Here is an 11,555-nt window from a genome sequence, read left to right as displayed (position 1 = left end):
TATGCTATGTCACTAGATCGCAAACACAGGAAATAAAGAAACTGTGGTTCATTGGACGCCATGTTGGAGCCGCAGAGCTATACTTTTCGACCAACAAAGTCGCCGGTAGCGGAGCCAAAATGGCGAAGTTTCTTCGGTACTGTTTACCTTGACTTCCTTAATCCGGCCAGGTCAGCTGATCTACGTCGTGACCATTTTTATTCCTTCGCTGATATTCCAAGGATTGTCGTTCATTTCACACTAATACAGTAAGATTTCCGTTTTCGTTATTTCTGCATTTCATTTTTAATGCTAGTAAACTTGGCAATTTGATCATATTTTATTTTCTACACGGGTGATAGAGTATTTGCTGATCAGAGGCTTTGCTAGCAACCATCTGTCACCTGACTTTAAATGGTTCCCTTTGCCAGCCAGCTACATCTTGTTATTCAATAGTTTTGGTCATGTTAAAGGGTTTATTTTAGTTCTAGTACGTTATGTACAGCATTAAATTTTATTTTAAATGTACTGTTAGTCTAAATGGATACCGATCTGCCATAGTGGTGCTATCTGTCATTGCTGTCTCGCAGTGTGGTCAACAATTTAATCTAGCAATGATATTGTAGGTTTAAGGGAATGTAAGTGAATGTAAAGTAGTCTGTGTGTGAATGTTATCTTAAAATTTTGTGCTCATTACCATCACAAGGTTAAAGGGATAGTTCACCCAAAAATAAAAATTCTGTCATCATTTACTCACTATCATGTTGTAACAAACCGGTATAAATTTATTTCCTCTGATTAACATAACGGAACATATTTTGAGAAAATGCTTGCAACCAAACCGTTCATAAGCCCCATTCACTTCCATCGTATTCCTTTTATCTACTATGGAAGTGAATGGGTCCCATGATTGGTTTGGTAACAAACATTCCTCAAAATATCTTTCTTCGTGGTTATTGGAATAAAGAAATGTATACAGATTTGTAACAACATTAGAGTCAGAAAATTATAACAGAATTTTAATTTTTGGGTGAACTATCCCTTTAAGTAACATTTCCCTAAAGTATGTAATGTATTGGCACAAAAAGTAGACATTGTGATTCTGTTGCTTCTCATTAAATGGAACAACTTGTAATATTAATATTAGGTCTTGGAAAACATAAACTCAAATGCAGTGTTACAGTTTTAGATTGAATCACTCGTGCAGTTCCTCTCTCAGGTTTCACATACACAAGATGGACTTTTCCAAGCTGCCTAAGATCCGAGATGAGGAGCGTGAGAGTCAGTTCGGATATGTGCATGGAGTGTCAGGCCCAGGTAAAACAGAAATATCTTAATTTCGAAAATTGAAGTTTTAAAAATCTTATTTTGTATTATTTTATCTTGTATATCCTAACCATACCACAGATTTGAGGAAACCAAGCTTCTAAATAAATATACAGTTTATACTGACTGTGGGTCACAAATGTAACAATTAAAAACATTTGTCATGTGACAGCCTGGTTAAATTATGCTTCTTTTTCTTACAGTTGTGACCGCCACTTGCATGGCAGGTGCAGCCATGTATGAATTGGTGCGTGTCGGCCACAGTGAGCTGGTGGGAGAAATTATCCGATTGGAGGGTGACATGGCAACCATCCAGGTGTACGAAGAGACCTGTATCCTTTATCATTGACTAGTGATTTTCTTGCTCTACATCTGCACAATAACAACAATTCTCACAATCATAGAGAGATTGTTCTCTTTTTTTTTTTACACTTTTTTTATACTAACAACAACAGAACTCTGGTATTGCCATGTGTTTGTGCATGTGTCTTGATATCTTTCCATGATGCATTGACTAGTGAATATTCAAGGTCATACTGTTATTATCTCATAATTCCATACATAATTCCTAGATCATATCAGTATGTTCTATTGTTGTTTGTCTATGATTCATGTTTTCCTGAGCAAACTATAGCCGGAGTATCTGTCGGTGATCCTGTTCTCCGTACAGGAAAACCCCTGTCTGTTGAGCTTGGACCCGGGATCATGGGTTCCATCTTTGATGGTATTCAGCGTCCCCTTAGAGACATTAATGACCTCACCAAAAGCATCTATATCCCTAGAGGAGTTAACATTGGAGCTCTTAACAGGGACCTCAAATGGGAGTTTTCTCCCTTTCATAACCTGAGGGTAAGGAGAATGTGTAGGTCTTTGTATGTACAGTACTAAGCATGAATTTGTGCATTGCATGCTTAAAGTTTAAGGAATAAAACCTTTCGTTCTGGTGTTTCAGGTTGGCAGTCACATTACAGGAGGTGATATCTACGGACTGGTGCTTGAGAACTCTCTCATTAAACACAAGATCATGCTGCCGCCCCGCAGCAGGGGAACGGTCACCTACCTCGCACCACCAGGAAATTATGATGTCTCTGTGAGTCACACACATCCATTCATTCTCACATGTCTTTAAATAGTACCGCACATTCATAGACATGGATGTGAGTCTTACTTAGTTCAGTGCTTTTCACAATACAAATAATTTCAAAGCAAGAAAAGGTGCCTGTCAAGCAACCTAAAGGTGACAGTTGCAGGAAAAATCCTAGATGTTATGTTATATAAGAAAGAAATCACAAATGACTTAAACACTGGAACATTGCTTTTCATTGTGTGTATGTTTATGTGTCAGGATGTGGTGCTGGAACTAGAGTTTGAAGGAGTAAAGGAGAAGTTCACAATGGTGCAGGTGTGGCCAGTGCGACAGGTGAGGCCTGTTACAGAGAAGCTACCTGCCAACCACCCTCTGCTGACGGGACAAAGAGTACTGGACGCCCTCTTTCCGTAAGCATCCAACGCAGTCATTTCTTATTGTCTTTCAACATAGTCAAAGAAGTGTACAATTTATAGTGGTCAGTAACAAAAACGGTTTGGCAAGATGAGAAATTCAAAAGTCTTTGTTTTAAAAGCACGCATCAGGTTTATTTCAATGCACATAGTTTATTTATGTTAATTTTATGCAATAAAAAAAATTACATTTGCTCCATTTTTATGAAGGTTAAGAGTGAACGGATCTGAAAATGTCAAATGGTGTAAACGCCAATTGCGCCAAAGAATGAGAAATATTAAATATTTTATCCACCTTGATGGCATGTAATGCGTTTTTGTAATATTTGTCCTGAAAACAGCTTTGTTTTCTAAATAATCTTTGACAAATGATGTAAAAATGTATGTAAAAAAATCATATTACACTGACAAGATGATTATATTTTATTCCACATTTCTTATGAATATATTTATACTTTCATTAAAAAAAGGTCCTCAAAAAAGAGAATGTATGCAAGTAATCTGCTAAATTATTTTGAAATTTTAACCTTTTTACATTCAATTGAACCATGCAGGCACAAAATAATTATTTTCTACGTCATTGACCCATAGACAAAAGCATTGGAACACCCCTCAAAATCAATTTTCTTGATTTTGTGCTTATGTGTGTTTTACAGGTGTGTTCAGGGAGGAACCACTGCTATCCCAGGAGCCTTCGGCTGTGGCAAAACTGTGATCTCTCAGTCTCTCTCAAAGTACTCCAACAGTGATGTCATCATTTACGTAGGTTGCGGTGAGCGTGGAAACGAGATGTCGGAAGTATTACGAGATTTTCCAGAGGTAAGTATGTGAAGTTTGGTCACTTAATATGATTTAGCTAGCAATGTGGTTGCACTCACAAAAAGAAAAGGAAAGATAATTTTCTAATTTCATAATGTTGCTATCGGTCCTCATTTGAGACTTGTGAATGTGATTTTAAATTTAAATGCACGTAAAATCTTTAGGTGATTTTAAGATGATTGACAGTAGTTTTGCACAATAGTTGACCATGGAGGTGGATGGAAAGGTGGAGAGCATTATGAAGAGAACAGCATTGGTGGCCAACACCTCCAACATGCCTGTGGCTGCCAGAGAAGCCTCCATCTACACTGGTAAAGCCAATGTTCATAAACAATGTTATGAAAAACAAAAAGTGTCATGTGTATTTACTAAAACTTCTTTATGTGATTGCGTGTGAACAGGTATCACATTGTCTGAGTACTTCAGAGACATGGGATATAACGTCAGCATGATGGCAGACTCCACCTCCCGTTGGGCTGAGGCTCTTAGAGAAATCTCCGGGCGATTGGCTGAGATGCCTGCTGGTATGCAATTCTCACCAGTCTCTGTTTTATGTTTGTTATTTAATAGGCAACAAAAACAATTTTCTGTGCTTTTTTTGGTTAATCATACCCTTCTGTTTTCATCCCACAGACAGTGGGTATCCAGCATACCTTGGGGCCCGTCTGGCATCGTTCTATGAGAGAGCGGGTCGAGTGAAATGTCTGGGTAACCCAGAGAGAGAGGGCAGTGTCAGCATTGTAGGAGCGTAAGTACATGTGTATAATAAACTGAAACTAATGCCAAAGGCAGATAGTGGTTTTTGCACGGCTCTCTGGAATACTCAGCTCTGATTGGCCAATTGCACCATCCAGTGGCCTGGCCATATATTACTTGATAAACACTACGTATGTAGGGATGTGAAATCGGACTGCTCATCCAAGCTACTTCACCGGATTTGCTTCTGCTTGTAAAATAAAATATTAAATTACAAAAGTGATCTTATATCAATATTTTGTGTCCAGTTAAATGCACAGTCTTGTGGTTGTTTTTACAACAGTGGCGGCCATCATGTGTGTGGTTCGTAATTTCAAACTATGTGTTCTGTGCGTCAAGTGATCCTATGTGCATCACGTGTCTTGTCAAAATAAGTGCCTGTTGCAGACGTGTCTAAAGGGTTTATGATAAAAGAGATGCTCGCGTTTGCCAGATACTCGCATAATCTCACGTGTAATCAAAGTTTACTGTTAAGGGAGTGTCTTGCATGTATTTTGTGAACGTGAGCGTCTCTTTTATTATAAACGGTTTTGATGCGTGTGCAGCAGGCACTTATTTTGACAAAACACGTGATGCACATGGTTCACATGACACAACAAACACATATTTTAAAAACACAAGCAATACACAAGACACGCCGAACACTTATTTTGAATTTGCGCCCCTCGGATGAGCAGTCACGAGCCGCCACCGTTTTACAAAATAAACCCAAAAAGTGTGATCAGGACCTAGTTATATATAGTTATATATGGGTAATAATCTGTAACCCTGTCTGTTTAATCCAGGCTAAAGTTTGATAATCTGATTATGAGATTTGTACATCAAAGTTAGATAAATTGCCTTCACATTGCTTTCAATCTATCCTGGACTTAGTTAGTCAATAATAATGATATCAGTGTTGTATTGTAACAGAACGTTCTTTATATTATGCAGGATGATTTTATGTAGAAAAAAAATACATTTGGTGAGTTTTTAAAGATTGGTTGACTCTTTTGAATGAATATTTCCTTGTAGTGTGTCTCCCCCTGGTGGTGACTTCTCAGATCCTGTGACTTCAGCCACTCTTGGCATTGTGCAGGTGGGCGGACCTTCTATAAATATCTGTTAATTACAGTTACGTTTGGCTATGATATCATTTTATAAACTCTTTCAGTGTATTAATATTTAATATATTTTTCTCATTAATGCTGATTCTCTCCTCAGGTCTTTTGGGGTCTAGATAAAAAGCTCGCCCAGAGGAAACACTTCCCATCTGTTAACTGGCTCATCAGTTACAGTAAATATACACGAGCCCTGGACGAATACTACGACAAACACTTCCCTGAATTTGTCCCGCTTCGTACCAAAGCCAAAGAGATTCTGCAGGAGGAAGAAGACCTGGCTGAAATTGTGCAGCTTGTTGGAAAGGTGAAGTGGAGTTTGTTTGTGCTCTGTAAATAAAATCTGTGGTTGCTTGGGAGCGATGCACAATTTTGATAAATCAATGAATGTAAGGATGTATGTGTGTAGATTATATATTGTGTTTACAGTATGCTGATTCATTGTAGATTTTATTTTCGTCTACAGGGCTCTCTGGCTGAGACGGATAAGATCACTTTGGAAGTGGCCAAGCTCATTAAAGATGATTTTCTACAACAGAACGGTTACACACCCTATGACAGGTTTTGTATCTGTGAAACCATCATTGTATTAAAGGAAAACACCACCGTTTTTCAATATTTTACTATGTTCTTGCCTGAACTTAGACAAATTAACACATATTTATCTTTGTTCAATGTGTGCACTTTTAGTCATTGTGCGGCGAGTCGTGATTGTGTTGGCATTTGGCCTGGCCCCATTCATTTCTATGGCTCCAAACAGGGATGAATTTAGAAGCCACCAAACACTTCCATGTTTTCCCTATTTAACTCTTTCACCGCTATTGACGAGATATCTCGTCAATTAAGAGAAAACGCTTCCCCGCCAATGACGAGATTTTCCGTCTTTCCGCAGTACCGCTATTATCCGCAACTTTTTAAACCCGGAAGTATTGCCCTATGGCAGGGGTAGGCAAGTTCGGTCCTAGAGAGCCGCAGTCCTGCATATTTTAGCCTAAGCACTGATAATCTAAAGTGATGTCTAAATCCTAAAGACATTGATTAGCTTGTTAAGGTGTGTTTGATTAGGGTTGGAACTAAACTCTGCAGGACTGCGGCTCTGTAGGACCGAACTTGCCTACACCCGCCCTATGGCAAGCGGCTGCATGTCCGTGTCTGTTTTAAAGATCGCTCTGAATGGGATCTCTATGAAAAGTCCGTCACAAAAATTGAATTATCTCTGCTTTTTGCTCAAAATGTGGTGTTTTTGCAGAAACCTACCCATATTCAAAAGCTGATTACAAAAGAACCACTGAAGGTAGGATGAAACGTTTTTTTTTTTTTTTGAAAGCAGAGGGTCTGTTATATATTTAAAGAAGAACATTTTCTGGAAGGCATTAAACTTTGGTGAAAATCATGAAAAACGATGGCGCTGGCTGGCGCTGGCTGGCAACTTTTTTTAAAAACGCTGGTGGGGAAAGAGTTAAAGACTGTTAAATGAGTAGTTAGGGATGTCACAATGATTAAATAATCTTCTCATTTCAATTTTTTGACCTCATCGCGAAGATTTCAGATCCCCACGATGATTGCACACCTCTCTAAAAAACACAAGAGGGAGCTGCAGCGCCTGTATAAACGAGACAGTATGATATTATTTTTCAAAAGGTGTATAAATATTTACTGCCAGATAAACCTTGCAAAAGATTTAATTTAAATAATCACAACAATCTGTGAAAATTATTTCATAAACAAAAAAAATGTATGAGAATTTAACTCTTTCACCGCCAGCATTTTTCATGATCTTCACAAAAGTTTAATGCCTTCCAGAAAATGCTCCTTTTTAAATATATAAACATACAATATATGAAATAAAAGAACAGACCCTCTGCTTTCAAACAAAAAAATCCGTTTTATCCTACCTTCATGTGTTTTGTTTTTATATGTGTAGGTTTCATCAAAAACACAAAATTTTGAGCAAAAAGCTGAGATAATTCCATTTTTGTGAAGGACTTTTGATAGAGATCAGATGCAGAGCGATCTTTAAAACATACACAGACATACAGCTGTTTGCCCTGTTTTTATAAGTTGCGGAAGAGCGCCACCTGATGGATAATAGCGGTATTGCAGATTGACGAGATAACTCGTCAATGGCGGGGAAAGAGCAATATACAGGTAATTAAGTCACAATTTTTTAATCAATTAACCGTCAGACAAATTTCATAATCGTGACAGCCCTATGAGTAGTTACACGAGTAAGTATGGTGGCACAAAATAAAACTTTTGTTTGGAGCCATAGAAATGAATGGGGCTAGGCTAAATGCAAACACATTCACGAAGCGCTGTACAAAAATTAAAAGTGCATGGATTGAAAAAAGATAGGTATAAAATTAATCTAAATTGAGGTAAAAACATAGTAAAATATTGAAAAACTCTGGTGTTTTCCTTTAAAGGAATAGTCTACTCATTTTCAATATTAAAATATGTTATTACCTTAACTAAGAATTGTTGATACATCCCTCTATCATCTGTGTGCGTGCACGTAAGCGCTGGAGCGCGCTGCGACGCTTCGATAGCATTTAGCTTAGCCCCATTCATTCAATGGTACCAAACAGAGATAAAGTTAGAAGTGACCAAACACATCAACGCTCCTCGTATTCAAGACGAGTAGCCACACGAGCAAGTCCGGTGGTACAAAACAAAACGCAGCACTCTTCCAAGCGGATTCAAAAGAGGAACTGTGTTTTGTGGCGTGGTAGCACTTTTGGGAGTACTTCGACTTGCCTGAAAAGTCTGCTCCCCTTCTCACTCTCATAATGGGAGAGGGAGGGTGTTACTGCGCCGAGTCGAAGTACTCCCAAAAGTGCTACCACGCCACAAAATATAGTTCCTCTTTTAAATCCGCTTAGAAAAGCGCTACGTTTTAATTTGTGCCACCAAACTTGCTCGTATAACTACTCGTCTTAAATAGGAAAAACGTTGATGTGTTTGGTCACTTCTAACTTTATCTCTGTTTGGTACCGTTGAATGAATGGGGCTAAGCTAAATGCTATCGAAGCGTCGCAGCGCGCTCCAGCGCTTACGTGCACGCACACAGATGATAGAGGGATGTATCAACAATTCTTAGTTAAGGTTATAACATATTTTAATATTGAAAATTAGTAGACTATTCCTTTAAAGGCAAGACATTTCCAAAGCCCTCCTTCAATATTCTTGCTCTTTATCAGTCATTTAAATCTTCTGTCTCACTCCCCTTTTTCTTTTATTCAGGTTTTGTCCATTTTATAAGACTGTGGGGATCCTGTCCAACACGATAGCTTTTTATGACATGTCACGGCACGCTGTCGAGACCACGGCTCAGAGCGACAACAAGATCACCTGGGCGCAGATCCGTGAACACATGGGAGAAATTCTTTACAGGCTCAGCTCCATGAAGTTTAAGGATCCGGCTGTTGGATTGCTGTAGTGATTTATGATATATAATATGGTAGATTAAGTAAAACTCGGGGGAAATATTTTAAACGCAACAAAATTACATGCTTCAGCTTTCAAAAGGGTTCATTTAAAGGATTTTTAATACATAGGATCCGTATGGTGCGCGCTTAGATATATTGTCTGTGACGACTGATTACGCCTCCGATTCGACATCACTTCATGTGTTTTTGTTTGTTGTAGGATCCGGTCAAAGAGGGTGAGGCAAAAATTAAAGCCGACTACGCCCAGCTGCTAGAAGACATGCAGAATGCTTTCCGTACTCTCGAGGACTAAATTCAACCTCTGACCTCACATCTTTCCTCCCCTGTGCTGTGCAGTGGATTTCCCAGTGCTCCTGTGTGCATGTGTCCCTATAGTCTTAATATACACCACTGCTGATCTAAACAAGACAAGTGAAAGTCTTTAAAACAGTGTGTTTTCACACTAGCTGACAGGAAAACTTGGTGTTTGAACTGTAAGATTGTATTTGAACATCTTAAGCAAATGCCTCTGTATCTCTCTGTGCTGAGACCAAACACTTTAAGCACAACGACAGAAAACGTTCATCATCTTTTCCGCATCACCTGCTTTCCCATGAGTCTTCATTGCTTGTGTTTGGAGCACAGGGGAGCGCAGTGTTTATTCCCACCCCCTTTTCTCTGTGACCAATAGAAATGTGTTATACAAAAACGGGGAACAACGGAAGTCAAAATGGAATCATGGAGGCTTCCTATATATTTATTTGATTCTTGTTTTGTCCCTAATGTGATTTCTGCTCTGTGTGTTCCTTTACTGTCATCATATTCACGTGAGTGTGTTAACATGAGTGTCTGTGATTTGGAGTGTGCATGAGCGTGCGGTTAGGTAATTGTGACCTCTGTAGTGGTACGTTAACAGTGTGTTGTAGTGTTTTCAGTTTCAAAGAATAAAAATATCGGAAACTCTGGAAAAACTGTGTCTTTTAATGGAGATGGAGTCATCCTGTGAAGTTCATCTCTCGTTCTTATTAAAGTGCACCTATTTTATTGCTAAAAAACAACAATATAGTTTATATTTGGTATAATACAATGTAAAAAAACATAATAAAAAACCCAAGAAATGAGCTGTTGGAAACTTTTCACACTGTACATGCTCAAGTTAGTACATGATACAGAACTCACCAGAGACCGTGAATAACACAACTTGTTTATTTGTGTCAGCAGGATAGAGAACGAGTTTCACAGGAAACAAACTTAAGCTCATGAGACAGCAGCATACAGTCACAAATCTGTAAACAACCGGCTATATTTGAGGTGTTAAGAAAAGTCCAGGTGGGTGTTACAGAGGGCACAGTGGTGAAAATGGAGAATTTGGCAATTGCATTTAAGTCAAAGTAAGTTTCTAAAGCACTGAATTATTATTAGTGTGTCGAGAAAAACAGATCATATCACATTAAGTATCTAAAGGGGACATATTATGAAAATTTGACTTTTTCCATGTTTAAAGGATTAGTCCATTTTCTCAAAAGAAATCCAGATAATTTACTCACTACCATGTCATTCAAAATGTTGATGTTTTTCTTTGTTCAGTCGAGAATAAATTATGTTTTTTGAGGAAAACATTCCAGGATTTTTCTCATTTTAATGGATTTTTTGCCTTTATTGATAGACAGTAGTTTGAGAGACGACAGGGAAGTAGAGGGTGGAGAGAGGGGTATGGGATCGGCAAAGGACCTCGAGCCAGGATTTGAACTCGGGTCGCCGAAAGTGCATTTGCACCATATGTCGGAGCGATACCCACTAACACCATCGGCTCCGACATTTTAATGGACTATAATGGACCCCAACACTTAACAGCCTTAATGCAGTCCAAAATTGCAGTTTTAACGGAGCTTCAAAGGACTCTAAATGATCCCAAACGAGGCACAAGGGACTTATCTAGCAAAATGATTGTCATTTTTGGCAAAAAATAAAATAAAAAATATGCACTTTTAATCCACAACTTCTCTTCTTCCACCGGCTGTGTGACGGGCCAGCGCGACCTCACGTCATGGGACCGGAGAAAGCTGAGAAATCGTAGTTTATAAGTGCATATTTTTCTTGTCAAAAATGACAATCGTTTCGCCAGATAAGACTCTCATGTGTCGTTTGAGATCGTTTAGAGTCCTTTAAAACTGCAATTTCAAACTGCATCAAAACTGCCAAGTGTTGGGGTCCATCAAAGTCCATCAAAACGAGAAAAATCCTGGAATGTTTTCCTCAAAAAACATTATTTCTTCTCGACTGAACAAAGAAAGACATCAACATTTTGGATGACATGGTGGTGAGTAAATTCTTTTTTTTTTTTTTTTTAAGAAAATCGACTAATCATTTAAGTGTTAGAATTGGGTCCCCAGTGCTTCTATCAACATAGAAAATGTGAAAAAGAACAACCCAATAACTTAGCTTTGGTAAACTATTCTCTGCAAGCATGTGAAAAAATAGATCATTGAAATTGGGCTCCCCTTGTGATGTCAGAAGGGGATAATACCTCCCCTTAATCTGCACTATCCAACCACGGCACTGCCATTTAGTACAGAGCTGATCTCTGCTTTCAGTGGCAGTGCAGTGGTTGGATAGTGCAGAATAAGGGGATGTATTACCCCTTCTG

At 38.5% G+C, this 11,555-nt stretch overlaps 1 protein-coding gene across 1 annotated transcript; it reads left to right on the top strand.

The window, feature by feature from the left end:
* The first annotated feature begins 92 nt into the window (after positions 1–92).
* atp6v1aa (ATPase H+ transporting V1 subunit Aa) lies at positions 93–9,879 on the top strand. The gene is made up of 15 exons (XM_073860727.1): positions 93–248; positions 1,199–1,296; positions 1,509–1,637; positions 1,940–2,154; positions 2,258–2,395; positions 2,651–2,802; positions 3,462–3,624; positions 3,827–3,935; positions 4,026–4,148; positions 4,258–4,372; positions 5,395–5,458; positions 5,584–5,787; positions 5,947–6,041; positions 8,724–8,902; positions 9,136–9,879. Exons 2-15 carry the CDS (start codon positions 1,215–1,217, stop codon positions 9,219–9,221), a joined length of 1,854 nt encoding a protein of 617 aa, XP_073716828.1. The 5' UTR covers positions 93–248; positions 1,199–1,214; the 3' UTR covers positions 9,222–9,879.
* The last annotated feature ends 1,676 nt before the right edge of the window (positions 9,880–11,555 follow it).

Source organism: Misgurnus anguillicaudatus, chromosome 22 (assembly GCF_027580225.2).
Source record: "Misgurnus anguillicaudatus chromosome 22, ASM2758022v2, whole genome shotgun sequence".
In the NCBI taxonomy this organism is placed as follows: domain Eukaryota; kingdom Metazoa; phylum Chordata; class Actinopteri; order Cypriniformes; family Cobitidae; genus Misgurnus; species Misgurnus anguillicaudatus.
This window is presented reverse-complemented; position numbering and strand designations above follow the sequence as displayed.

Excerpts from the sequence above, each read along its gene's own strand:
- atp6v1aa (XM_073860727.1), top strand. The coding sequence starts at position 1,215 with ATGGACTTTTCCAAGCTGCCTAAGATCCGAGATGAGGAGCGTGAGAGT. Across the intron at positions 4,149-4,257 it reads ATTGGCTGAGATGCCTGCTG|ACAGTGGGTATCCAGCATAC; the intron begins GTATGCAATTCT and ends TTCATCCCACAG. Across the intron at positions 8,903-9,135 it reads CATGAAGTTTAAGGATCCGG|TCAAAGAGGGTGAGGCAAAA; the intron begins CTGTTGGATTGC and ends TGTAGGATCCGG.